The 13,426-nt window shown below is 37.4% G+C and overlaps 1 protein-coding gene across 2 annotated transcripts in view; it reads left to right on the forward strand.

Annotated features, from left to right (window-relative positions):
* KIF18A (kinesin family member 18A) overlaps positions 1-12,771 on the forward strand; it is a 54,095-nt gene extending 41,324 nt beyond the window's left edge. For both annotated transcript variants that reach the window (XM_087721257.1, XM_087721317.1), the window contains 4 exons: positions 2,109-2,568; positions 3,895-3,999; positions 6,531-6,640; positions 11,822-12,771. In XM_087721257.1, coding sequence (XP_087577383.1) covers positions 2,109-2,568; positions 3,895-3,999; positions 6,531-6,640; positions 11,822-11,934 — 788 coding nt within the window. In that variant the 3' untranslated portion in view covers positions 11,935-12,771. The remainder of the gene's footprint in view (positions 1-2,108; positions 2,569-3,894; positions 4,000-6,530; positions 6,641-11,821) is intronic.
* Positions 12,772-13,426: the final 655 nt, after the last annotated feature.

Genomic DNA, 13,426 nt, shown 5'->3' on the forward strand with positions numbered 1-13,426 from the left:
TTTGCATATATTAAAGTGAGAAATAGGTGCTAGTTCCATGTTAAATTCAAGGGAATATTGATAACAGCCAGAAATTTGTTTTAGGAAATGAATACATAATTAAGGCTGGGGGGGGGGTAATGGTTCTGATAGGTGAGATGAATAGATAGGTGATAATGAGATAACAGTGCAGAAAAAATGTGTGGGCCATTCAGAAACTTAAACATGAATCACAATAATGAATGGTGAGCTTTGAAAAATATTTGTTTTGAAATTGGTGGTTTAAACATTAAAAATAGTTTAAAAGTAAGCTTGTTTTGATTGTTTAGGCTGAAAGAATTCATGTGGAATACAATGAGAATTTCTGAGCACAGACGAGATCAAAAGCATGTCTTAGAAAAAAATACCTAGATATGGATGAAAAGTAAAGTAAAAGAAATGAGAGAAAGTGAAATGACTGCAGGAAAATAATGTGCCGGTTGTGCGTGAGCATGTATTAGAATATATAGGAATTTCCCAAGAGAATTAATAGAAAGTCAACACTGAAAAAGGTGTGGACATAAACAACTTGCCTCAAATTAATCCTACAGTAGCTGGAGAATTACCATTGTGAAATATGGTCTAGCTAAATTAAAATAACATTTAAAATGTTATGTATTTTAATAATAATAATTATAGTATTTACTGAGGTTCTAAACTTCACTTAGTTATGTTAATAACTTTTACTTGTTTTGATCCTTATAAAATATTGGTGTTGAGCAATTATTGAAGTTCTACATGAATAACTACACCCAAGGCCAGTTCTATTATTCTGCCTTTTTTTTTTGTAATGGCAAGGATATTTGGGGAAAATATTGAATTATGGGGGGAAAGAGGATGCGTTTCTTAAATCTGCACTGATTCCTCTCAATACTCAATTTTCAGATTCAAATTCCAGATAAATAAAAATACAGTATAACAGAGTTAGAAGAGTCCTTGGAAGTGTTGTTTTCCAACCCTCTGCTCAAGCAGGATATCCTATACCCGTGGTGACGAATCTATGGCACGTGTGCCAGAGGTGGCACGCAGAGCCCTCGCTGAGGGCACAGGCGCCATCACCCTAGCCCAGCTCCATTGCATTTCTCTGTTGTGTTTCCCATCATGGTTTGCAGGGAAACAAAAGTTTGTGAGACTAAAAAAAATGCAATTGATCAATTCCAAGATCTCACTAAGTTGGAATTGATTGAATGAACTTTTTTACTCATGCACTTCCTAGTGGGGGAGACAGGGTCCCCTCCGCCTGAAGCCCATTATGACGCAGAGCCGCAATGTGATCCTGCATCGGCTCAGCAAAAAAAGGCAACTGACATCCGGTCTGTTGCTTTCCCTGCAGAGCTGCCTGTGTTGGGATGCCCTGCCTCCCCACCAGCCAGCTGAGCTTTGGCGTGCTGCTTCTGGGCTTGTCAGCTTCCAGACGTCAGATTCCCAGCACCAGTTTTGGGGTTTCCCCCCCCCCCAGGGGGAGAGAGAGAGAAAAACAGTGAGGCAGAGAGAGAGGAAGGGAAAGAGAAACAATATTACAAAAGTTTTTCTTTTTTATTGTTGCTAAATATAATATTTCATTATGTAATCATTATTTTAACATAGTAAAACCTCAGTATTCAGGTTAAATTGTCATGTTGACACTTTGCAATAAATAAGTGGGTTTTGGGTTACAGTTTGGGCACTCGGTCTCTAAAAGGTTCGCCATCACTGGCCTACTCCATTCCAGATAAATGACTGTCCAATCTCTTTTTAAAACCTTCAGTGACGGAGCACCCACAACTTCTAGAGGAAAACCGTTCCACTGATAAATTGTTCTTGCTGTCAGGACATTTCTCCTTCGTTCTAGGTTGGATTTCTCTTTGAATAAGTTTACAACTGTTGCTTCTTGTCTGCTGTCATCAGACCATCATAACTGAATGGTCGCTAAATGTATGTACATTGAAGATTGACTATATTTGCTAAACAGTCATTAGTACATATCTGTTATACGTTCAAACAAGAGTGAGGGCTGTTCTATCATATCTGCTTTTACTGCTCAGCTATTTAAGTTTTAATTGGAAATATCTAGGGAAATATTTCAGTGGCTTTGCTTGTCTTGAATTTAGATACGCCTCGTAATCTTACAGTGGAGAAAGTCAAGACATCTGCTCAGCGTGAGACACAATATGGAATGCCACTGCACAAAAGAACAAGGCGAAAATTGATAGCATCTCCTCTGACAATCCAGAGTCTTCAAGATTCCAGCCAGTCGTGTCCTAACCCTGTGGTGGAATCTCTCAGCGAAGCCTTCTGCTCAATTACATATACACCCGAGGTCTGCAAGAAGCCATCAAAGACTCTCTATACAGGAACTGTGCATAAAGCAACCCTTGAAGAAATGAGTCACATGGCACAAATTCAGGAACCATTAAAGCAGAGCAGCACCAAAGATGTTGCATATAATGTCACCCCAGAGTGCCACATGAACTCAACTATGCTTTGTAAAAATAACACAGACACTATAAACTGTCCTGATGCAGCCAGAAGCAAGTCAGAAGCAGCCAATAGCAGAAATGTTTTACAAAGGTATTTTATGTAGAAGATGAAATATAAAATGTATTTTTCAATCTCTGTCCCATTTTCTTTTTAATATGCAATTATAAATCCCTTCCTTTAGTTTTACACTAGATTTACCTCAATTAGAATTCTGATGTATGAATAGTACATTCAGGTAAGAGAGCTAAAATATCTGAAACTCCTATTTAAAAGGCTAAATTTCAAAATTTATAGCGCTGCAGGTTCTACTTTACTGTTTTTAGTAGAGTCTTCTAGAGTTCATACTTGCATTTCCTTTTGGCATATCCTACCTTGCTATGTAAAGAGAGCAAAGTGAATGAAACAGGTTGCTCACTTCTTCCTCCTTTCGAGTCCTTCGGGATTGGGCAGCCTATAACTTTATTAAATACTTAAATACTTTCATTGAGCATGCAACTAGCAATAGCCCATAGACTTAAATACCGCTTCATAGTGCTTTACAGCCCTCTCTAAGCAATTTACAAAGTCAGTATATTGCTCCCAACAATATGGATCCTCATTTTTCCAACCTTAGAAGGATGGAAGGCTGAGTCGACCTTAAGCTGGCCAGAATCAAACTGCTGGCAGTCGGCAGCATTAGCCTGTAATACTGCATTCTAAGCACCATGGCTCTTTTCCTCTAACTACAGGAAAGATGAAGAGCAGCAGCAAAACCAACTGATTTCAAATTAGTAATGACTGGATTTTATCAGTTGTTCAACAATACCAAATTCTAACATGAACTATGAGCACATTCATATTCTGATTATGTAAAAGCTTTTTTTTTTGGGGGGGGGCACTTATGTTGATGCCCTAATGTTAAAAGTGGCTATTTCCAAGGCAGATCTAAGAAGGCAAATCCGTGATGGAAGCATGCAAATAAATAAAACTTGATACAGTGAATTTTATTTCTGCCCTGAATGTAGCAAATGTGTGTTGGGGAGGGGGAGGGGAAGAACTTCCCCACCTTCCATCAATTCAAAGACATTTGAACTCCATTTGTGGCCTTTGGAAGTCATATTTACAATGTTGTCTGAGAAATGCTTGGCCCATGTTTGAAAAGGTCTATTCCTTGCATCCCTAAGTTAAGGCTTACCCAGAGAACATATTGTGAAATCCTCTGATGATTTATATATATACATACACACACACACACACACACACACACGTGTGTGTGTGTGTGTGTATTAACAAAACTAACAAAATTTTTGAAATTTAAAGCCAATACTGTACATTTCATTTGTGTACCCACTTTATTTTGGAAAACAAAAGACCTTAGAATGTAGGGTTTTTTAAAATAAGATTTTTGTTGATGACTATTATTGTTCTTCATTGCAGGCTTGGCCTTCCTTCATTGTTAAATAGAGAACCAGATGCTGCGTGTGCAAAGCCATCTTACATGGCAATGACATCTGCTGCTTCAAGAAAAAGGTCCTTATTAAGGTACGTAATGCTTCAAGTCAATTTGCTAAATTAGTACTGAAATTGGTATTTATTGTGTCCAATATCTTCCATTGGATCACAAATTGAGTGGAAATATTGCTAATCCAATGGAAGAAATTTTCTCTGGAACAGCTTTGGTCATTCAGTGGCTAGACTTAATTTACAGAATGACCAAAATTGTGCCAGACAATGAACTTTCACTGGATAACTTTGGATCAATCATTGTTTCTTGGCAAACATGCTGTTGTGGGAAAAATAGGATGAAATACAACATATGCTGCCTTATTATCTTTTTAGTTTCTGTTATTTAACATTAAAAAAAACTGCCTTTCTCTAAATCTTCAGGGATTCTAGGTATATACAACAAGCTTTATATGGTTAATATTGAGTTAGTTTTTTGTATTGAACACTTCTGTATGAGTTCCAAGGCACTTTCTTTTGTTAGCAGTGCCATCCCACCTTTACCTGAACCCATTGCTAGGGTTTTGCAGTAATTTTTGAAGATGTCTAATAAATTGGTGCTGTCTAAAACAAATTTGACAGGTTAATTAGTATTGATTTGGGTAGCGCATAGAATAAAATTGAATGCAACTAAGTCCACATTCCTGTGCACATTTATTTTGGAGCAAATGGTATGGAAATGGGTGATAATTATTCCTTGGCAAACATATGTAGCAAAGGGATGCAATTAACAGTTTCTAAAACGTTTGCATGCATGCTTTAGTTTTTTTCCATAAATTATTATCTACAAAATTTTGCTGTGACACAGTTTTTTGTTGTTATTAATACTTTACCATATTGGCCACAGGTCTTTGTGTGCCTACTAGAATGAATGTTTAGAAAAGGAAAACAAACTCCCCCAAATTAAATTAAATTATACTTATTTTGCTGTTTCTAGGAGAGGAAGAAAAAATAAGCAGTCTGCAACTATCCTTTGCAGTAAATGCAACACTATTTGGTTTTTTTTGTTTTCAGGAATTCAAAATATTTTCCTGTAGCCTATATTGTTTGTGTTTCCAAGTCCGCCACTAAGAGTCCTGGTTCTTAAGCAGGACATCATGTGATCGCAATGAGCTTATGGGCTCACTTCCACGGTCATTAAGCATGTCACCCTCTGTTGTTGAGGCATCATGTATCAATGTTTTGTGATTTTATTATCAACTTCTCCACTGACTGCTTATTGGAAGCTGGCTGTCAGATGCACAAATAGCAATCATATGACCCATAAGATGTTGTATTGGCCCTAAAAGCCCTTTGATTGGGAAACACCCAAATCTCAATTGCAGGAACATTGCAATCCTAGTAAGTATGAGGCCCGGCCGTGTAGTTACTTTTTCAGCACCATCATAATTTCAGATGGATGCTAAAGAGGCCATTTGTTAAGCAAGGTTTACTTGCAATTCACAGTTTCTTGTTGGCTTTTAGCTGAAGACAAAAAGAAACACTTCTGATAGGTTTGGAATGTTTAGAAAAAAAATTAAAAGCCTCCCTCAACCCTCCCCAAATGGAGAGAAATATATGTTTATATGAAAGAAAAACAACCCTGGATTTAAAATAATCCTTCTCTGTCCCAGGAATGGTAGGTGGATGGATACATGGACACTGTAAATAATCCTGTGCAATCCCAAAGGTGTTTTTTGAAGAGGCAACTGGACTTTCTGGTTTTTCTTTTAAGATGTTTTGCTTCTCATCCAAGAAGCTTCTTCAGCTCTGACTGGATGGTGAGGAATGGAAGGATTTATACTCCTTGCAGACAGCTGGTCATTTGAGTTCCTTTAGAGAATCGTTGAGGCCACCTGGAGGTTTATCTGTGTTGTCAGGGTCACCTGAGTAGTGCAAATGGATGTGGAGCCTTCTTGGAACTGTTGAAAGGATTGTGTTGTAGACTGGAGACAGATGATGCTTTATCACTCCTCCTCTGTTGAGAGAGGGCTGTTCAGTTTTTATACAGATGGCCTCGTTGACCCCTCTTTCAAACCAGTGGTCCTCCGTCCAAAATGTGGGCCTTGCTGTCTTCAAAAGAGTGGCCTTTGTCTTTTAAATGCAGATGGACTGCTGAATCTTGTCCTGGTGGGTTTGTTCTCCTATGTTGTATAAATCCTTCCATTCCCCACCATCCACTCATCTGAAGAAGCTACTTAGATGAGAAACAATTTCAAACAAAAAACAGAAAGTCCAGTTGCCTCTTGTAAAATCACCTTTGGGACAACTATGACTGAGAATCTCCATAGACAAAATCCTGTGCAATAGCCAGTTTCCCCAATCTAGTCAATCTAAAGTTGCCAATACTAGTTTAACCAACCCTGCGTGCAATCTTCCCCATATACCCAGTGGATGTGTGTTTATGATCCATTTGAATATATCATAGCACTGTATTGCAGTGCTATGATAATCCAGAGTACATTCATGTACCCATAGCTTTCATGTTCCAGCAACAAGGAAACTATAGGAACTCTAAAGAACCAAAGCAGAATTCTGACTCAACAATATTGTGCTTAAAAACAAATGTTTTTAAAAATGTTTTTCTCCAGTTCTGCATCCAGCAGTGGATTAACAAATCAGCACGATCAGGTGATTGCCAAACGCCTAAGACGAGATGTTGAATCAAGTAAGAAAGCTCTAAGAGTACCTATAACCTCTGGTAAGTGTAAAATTTATAATGTGCAATAATTATGTCAAAATGTAAGCCATATACAGCTATATAGAAAGCCCAAAATTATAGATTGACATATTTAGTTTATCATTTCTGCAGTCCTTTGCTATAATAATGTAGTCACACATTTTTTGATAGTTTAGTCTCTTCAAAAAAAAAATACCTATGAGCCATGGTGACACAGTGGTTAGAGTCCCATACTGCAGGCTACTTCTGCTGACAGCAAGCTACCTGCAATTTGGCAGTTCAAATCTCACCAGTCTTAAGGTTGACTCAGTCTTCCATCCTTCCAAGGTGAGTAAAATGAAGACCCAAATTGTTGGGGGCAATATGCTGAGACTCTAAGAGATGGGTCGCTTAGAGATGGCAGTAAAGAAGTATAAGTCTTAGTGCTATTATTCACTGAAAGGCCCTCAGTAAGGAGAAAAATATTAAAACAAATAGAAGTGTATGTTAATCTTGTTATAGGTTTATCATTTGTTTATTTGATTGATTTATATAGATCATATCTGAATAAGCCACTTTGGGTGGCAAACAATATTTAAAAAAAGGTAAAGTATGATTTAAAAACATTAAAACACAGCAGCCAACAAAAAATACAAGTTATTAGTGCAACCAGGAGACAGGAGCTTTTCCTTGTGGCTTGGCAAATAGCAAGTTCTTTAGGCCAATGTGTCAACACCAACCCAATCTCTAGAGGTAGAATATTCCAGATGGAAGCTGCTGTGGTAGAAAAGGTTAACTTTCTAGACTCTGCCAGTCATTATTCCTTGGCTGATAAAACCTGAAACATGCTCATCCTGTCAGATTGTATTGGATGGGTAGAAACAACTGGGGAGAAATAGACTCCTGCGTAATTTCTTAAAACAGTGGTTCTCAAAAGTATTTAAAGAGGGTCCATGGTGAAGAAAAGTTTAAGAACCACTGCCTTTAGATATCCCAATAAAAGCATCAACAGGATTCATAGTTGATCTTAAGGGAGGAAGAAATGTCAACAAACCCATACTAAGATACAGGTTGAAATAAAATTGTAGTTCTCTTAAACTTTGCCCAAATATATATTGGAAATGGTTGCAACATACTGTATTTTTCAGAATATAAGACGTACCTTTCCCCCCCAAAAAAGAGAGTGAAAATCTGGATGCATCTTATACACTGAATATAGCATTTTTGGCCTCCTGAAACCCCGCCCCCTTCGCAAAAATGGATGTGCAGAGGGTTTGGGAGGCCTGCGAATGCTGCTGCGGAGGCAAAAACGAGTGAAAAACAGGCAGGTTTTTCTCATTTTTTCCCCAACCCCCAGGAGTACTACAAAGTCTCCCAAAGCCTATGCATGCCCTGGTTTTTTTGCAAAAAATGGACTTGTTTTTGTGAAAAATGGGCTGGTTTTTTTGTCTCATTTTTCCCCCCAACCCCCAGGAGCATTTTGCAGGCCTCTCAAACTCTCTGTATGCTCTATTTTTCACATGGCATGCAAAATAAGGCATGCAGAGGGTTTGGGAGGCTTGCAAAGTGCAAAAACGTTTTTTTAAAAAAATTACTTCTTCAAAATCTTGGTGTGTCTTATACTCCGGTGCGTCTTATAGTCCGAAAAATACGGTACATATCTGTTCACGTCATGTAAGGGGAAATTAAAGGCAAAAAATTGAAGAATTACGTATATTTAGTAAAGATAAATGGAATTACTTCTTCACATTACATATAATTCAGGCATGGGATTTACTTTCAAAAGAAGGTGGTGTTGGCCTTCATATTAACATAAAAATGGGATTTTGCAACCCCTAGGAATTATCAATGACTACTAATCATGTAGATATGTGTCTCTACATAGCATTTGCTAAGAAACAACAGGGGCATCTGGTGTGCTTCTGGAATTCCAAGGGGCATCTGGTTGGCCATTATGTGAAGAAAAATGAAGCCCTTTCCTAGCTTTCTTCTTTTATTGTTAGTATCCTTGCACTTCTAAAAATATTAATCACATCTGGGGGTGGGGGGGTGGAGTGCATATAAATAAAAGTAATGGAGATTTGGTCCTATTAACTGTCATTCTTCCAGGCAGAATTACTGCCTTCCCTGTGGAATTCCTTTGATAACAGTGCTGCATGTAGTCTTCCCCAAGCTAAAAGAAGCTTAATACAGTGTTATCAGAGCCCCACACAATGCTATCTTCAAGTTGCTATTTGTACTAAATATTAGATAACAAAGGACACCCTGTAATTGTATTGTTCAAGAGTCATGCAATTGAATGATTAATGTAGAAGTTACAGCACACCAGATATGCTTTGAATTGTAAGAAGCATCAATATTTTGGGATGTGTATTTGTGCCTCTTCTCTGTAAGAGTCAGTAATGATATACCACAGGAAATAATCCTTCTGCACAAGTTGCTATTTGTATTTTGTTATTTTATATCATTTATATTCAGTAGACTTGTCATTCCTTTCAGCAAAATATTTCATTTGCATTCCCTCTGTGTAAAAGGATAAGTGCAGAAAAAGGAAGCCATCAAAAAATAAGAAATCATTTTTTGAAATATACCATGAGCAGAGTATAATATGAATGAAACTTTGCAGCATAGGCTATTTTTGAATAGAGATGAGCCTTACCCAGAGACAGTTGGCATGCTCAGTTGTCAAAATGTTTTAATTCAGAATCTAAACCGTGTTTGTTTTGGTTTTGGTCGGTGATTCGTCGGTTCGGATCCTTAGTGCCTTGTAATGGAATGAGCTCCTGTTACTTGTCCCAGCTTCTGCCAACCTAGCAGTTCGAAAGTATGTAAAAGTGCAAGTAGAAAAATAGGAACCACCTTTGGTGGGAAGGTAACAGCGTTCTGTGCTCCTTCAGCGTTTAGTCATGCCGGCCACATGACCACGGAGACATCTTTGGACAGCGCTGGGTCTTCGGCTTTGAAACGGAGATAAGCACTGCCCTCTTGAGAACGACTAGCACATATGTGCGAGGGGAACCTTTACCTTTACTTTAATACAAGATGCTTTGAGACTATTGATTACATATCCATACATCAACATATTTTTATTCATTTTACACATATAAAAATATCTTCATTAATTGAAGTTCTCAGATCCCCAGAGACAATTATTTCAAATATCTAACCTCATTTTTTTTTTCATTTTTTTTTTTTTTAAGAATTTTATTTTAGGAGATATTTTAGAACAGCTTGGAAGTAATGTCCATCTGGGTTCAGTTCCAAGTGGGGAAAAAGACAGTGGATTCATGGAAGTTGCTTGGAAAAAAGGTTTATTGATGGTGGACAGGACCACATGGTTTGAGGTCCTGTGGGAAAAAGGGAAGAGGTGTTGAGAGTTCCCTTGTTTTATGCCCTCTCTGGGCTTTTGAATTTGAGCTTGTACTCTGATTGGTTGTCAGATTCCCATGGGGCCATGCAGGGGCAACTCTGTAGGTTGTCCTGAGTCCCAGGCTTGGTTGAGCCTTGCTGGATGATGTAATCTTCCCAGGTGACATGTGGTGAAATGGATAAAGGACTAATGCTATCATGTCCTGAGGGCCATGTCTTAATCCCATCACTCTGGAGCTGAAGGGGAAGGCAAAGAGCTGCAGGAAGCTTTGTCTTTAAAAACATGTTTCTCCTTTTCTCATCCCGGGAAATATAATGTTCTGCCTTTTTAATATTTCATAGAATGTTTCATTTTTCTAGGAGAAGGGTGGGTACTAACTTCCTACTTACTTGTCCCAGTTTCTGCCAACCTAGCAGTTCGAAAGTATGTAAAAGTGCTAGTAGAAAAATAGGCACCACCTTTGGTGGGAAAGTAACAGTGTTCTGTGCTCCTTTGGCATTTAGTCATGCCGGGCACATGACCATGGAGAAATCTTTGGACAGCGCTGGGTCTTCGGCTTTGAAATGGAGATGAGCACCGCCCCTAAAGTTGGGAAAGACTAGCACATATGTGCGAGGGGAAACTTTACTTTTACTGATACAGGAATCAATTTATTCCACAGCAAATAGCAATAGCACTTAGATTTATATACCGCTTCACAGTACTTTTTATAGCCCACTCTTAAGTGGTTTACAAATGTCAGCATATTGCCCTCAACAATTGGGGTCCTCATTTTACTCACCTTGCAAGGCTGATTCAACCTTGAGCCTGGTGAGATTCAATTTGCCAAATTGCAGGCAGTTTGCAGAAGTAGCCTGCAGTACTGCATTCTAACCACTGTGCTATCACAGCTCTTTAAATAGTTTTAAAAAGCTTTCACTGATGACAAAACTCACTTAAATGGTGAGATTCCTAGTTAAAAGTAAAAAATTGAAATATAGTAAACAGAAGCACAACTGAAAAGGTATCCTCTAGGCATCACCCATCTCAGGTCCAATGTGTAGAAGATCATAGAGTTACAACAACACTTAAAAGAAGTGACTTACAACTGTTTTTCACACTTATGAATATTGCAGTACATATGAATATTATCCATAATCACATGATCAAATTTGAGCACTTGGCAACTGTCATATTTGTGACAGTAGCAGAGTCCTGGGGTCATGTGATCAACTTTTGCAATTTACTGACAAGCAAAGTCAGTGAGGAAGCCAGATTAGCTTTAGTAACCATGCTACTAACTTAACAACTCTATTAATTCCCTGAACACCTTGGCATAGAGGGCCATAAAGTGGGAGGAGAAACTCATTTAACAACTGTCTTGATTTGCAACAAAAATCTTAGGCTCAGTTGTGATCGTAAGCTGAGGACTACCTGGAAATACTTTGTAATTTTTTATATCACTCTGAACACTGTTCATACATTTTATGCATTTTAAATACACTGCATGCATTTTATGCATATATAACATTTAATGTGTATTTAATAGCTTGTCAGCTCTTCTGGACATCACTTTCCCATTATTACTTTGTGAAATTCAGGTTTGCCGTGCTTCTGTCCTATTTTATAGCTTAAAAGTTATAGCTTTCAGTAATTTAATACCCTCCATATGTATTCAGATAAAATGCATCATCTCCAGCCATCCAGTTAGTTGTCCTTCAGCACAGCTGGGGAGCATCAGGCTATATAAAGATGTTTTAACATTCAGGAAATTAATACAATTGAATTTTTGTTTTAGTAATATGGCTCCTGGTGTTTTGTTTTGTTTTGTTTTCTTCCCTCTCTTTAACATGATTTATTCTTTTGTTCCCTAGGAGTCAGAACAAGAACCTGGAAACGTAATGATGGGCTTAGAAAACTTCTCAAAACTAATTTGAAGGAAAATGCATCAGTACGCACAAAAGTGGGCCGATCAAAAGAAGCATGAACAGTAATTCTGAAGTAAAAATAAACCTTTGTATAATTTTGATTTCTTAGCAAAAAGTGTAAAACTAACAATTCCTCTGCCACTTTCCCCATATGTGGTGACTTTGGAAATTAAATTTGCAAATGCTTTTAATGCCCATATCTGGCCTCTAGTTTATTATGTAATTAGAACCCTCATCAGACTTAAGGATTGAACAGGACAATATTGTTCAATATCTTTGGTTGTCTGAATGCAATTTTGTATCATTTTTTCTTAACATGCTGTGTAAATTACAGGATGTGTTTTCTTTTACATTCCATACCACAAATGTTTCCAAACTGAAAGTTTTCATATGTACTGGACTATCATTCCCCACATTCAATTTTGTCTTCGATCATGGGAGTTTTAGTCCAAAACTTCTAGAGATCAAAATTGCTAGAGAAATCTCCTTGTATGTAAAACTATAAGTTGTCTTCAGAATGGGTCGTGCCAATTGATTCCATGTCTTTAGGTACTTTTAATAAACTCTTCTGGACTTATTGAATATTTTTTCCAACTTAAAAAAATACTATTCAATATCTATTTTAATTGTAACATTAACAATTTGATGCAAACAGAAGTCATGAGTCTTGTTCTTCATTTTTGTTAATATTCTGCCTATTTGGGGAATACATTCCAAAAAGTATTTATTTAAGGAAGGTATTAACTAATGTTTAGTTTTAAATGTTTTACTTAACTTCCCGAACAACTGAAATGTTAAAATACATCTTTGTATATTTACGGTACATTTCTTATAATGTGTTTTGGGGTGTGTGTGTGTTGTAGGCTAATTATTGTGAATAAAATTTTCAATCAAAATTGTATCTGTAGCTTTTTACATTTTTCTGCTCTTAAAATCAATGCCTTTTAATTTTTATTCAATATAAACATATAAAATTATCCCCATGGATTATATTCTCCCTGTTATAGACAAAAGTATTAAATTTCCATTAACTGAATTTGGCCAAAGCCAACTTCTTCCTTTCCACCGAGAAGCATCCAAGCTTAATCCAGATGCTTTTGTCTCCTTAGCAATTCCTCACTGTGCTGAACAATTCAACAATATGCCATTGCAGTAATAAACATTGAAGATTTTGGGTAGAATGAAAGCAAGGGCAATAAAAGGAAATTATGAAACTAGAGTAAAGGGGCGAGAGGGGCATTGAATAACAAGTTATTTAGAATATTAACCGAGAAATATAGCAATAGCACATTTGATTTATATACCACTTCATAGTGCTTTAACAGCCCTCTCAAAGCGGTGTAAAAAGTCAGCATATTGTCCCCAACAATCTGGGTCCTCATTTTACTCACCTCGGAAGGATGAAAGGCTGAGTCAACCTTGACCCTGGTGAGATTTGAACTGCTAAATTACAGGCAGTGGGCAGGCAGCAGAAGTAACCTGAAGTACTGCACTCTAACCACTGCACCACCACGGCTCTTAAATTAATATTAATATAATAATATATGCATT

Source organism: Thamnophis sirtalis, unplaced genomic scaffold (genome assembly GCF_051295495.1).
Source record: "Thamnophis sirtalis isolate CommonGarterSnake01/CBP01778 unplaced genomic scaffold, rThaSir2_p1.2 scaffold_1, whole genome shotgun sequence".
In the NCBI taxonomy this organism is placed as follows: Eukaryota; Metazoa; Chordata; class Lepidosauria; order Squamata; family Natricidae; genus Thamnophis; species Thamnophis sirtalis.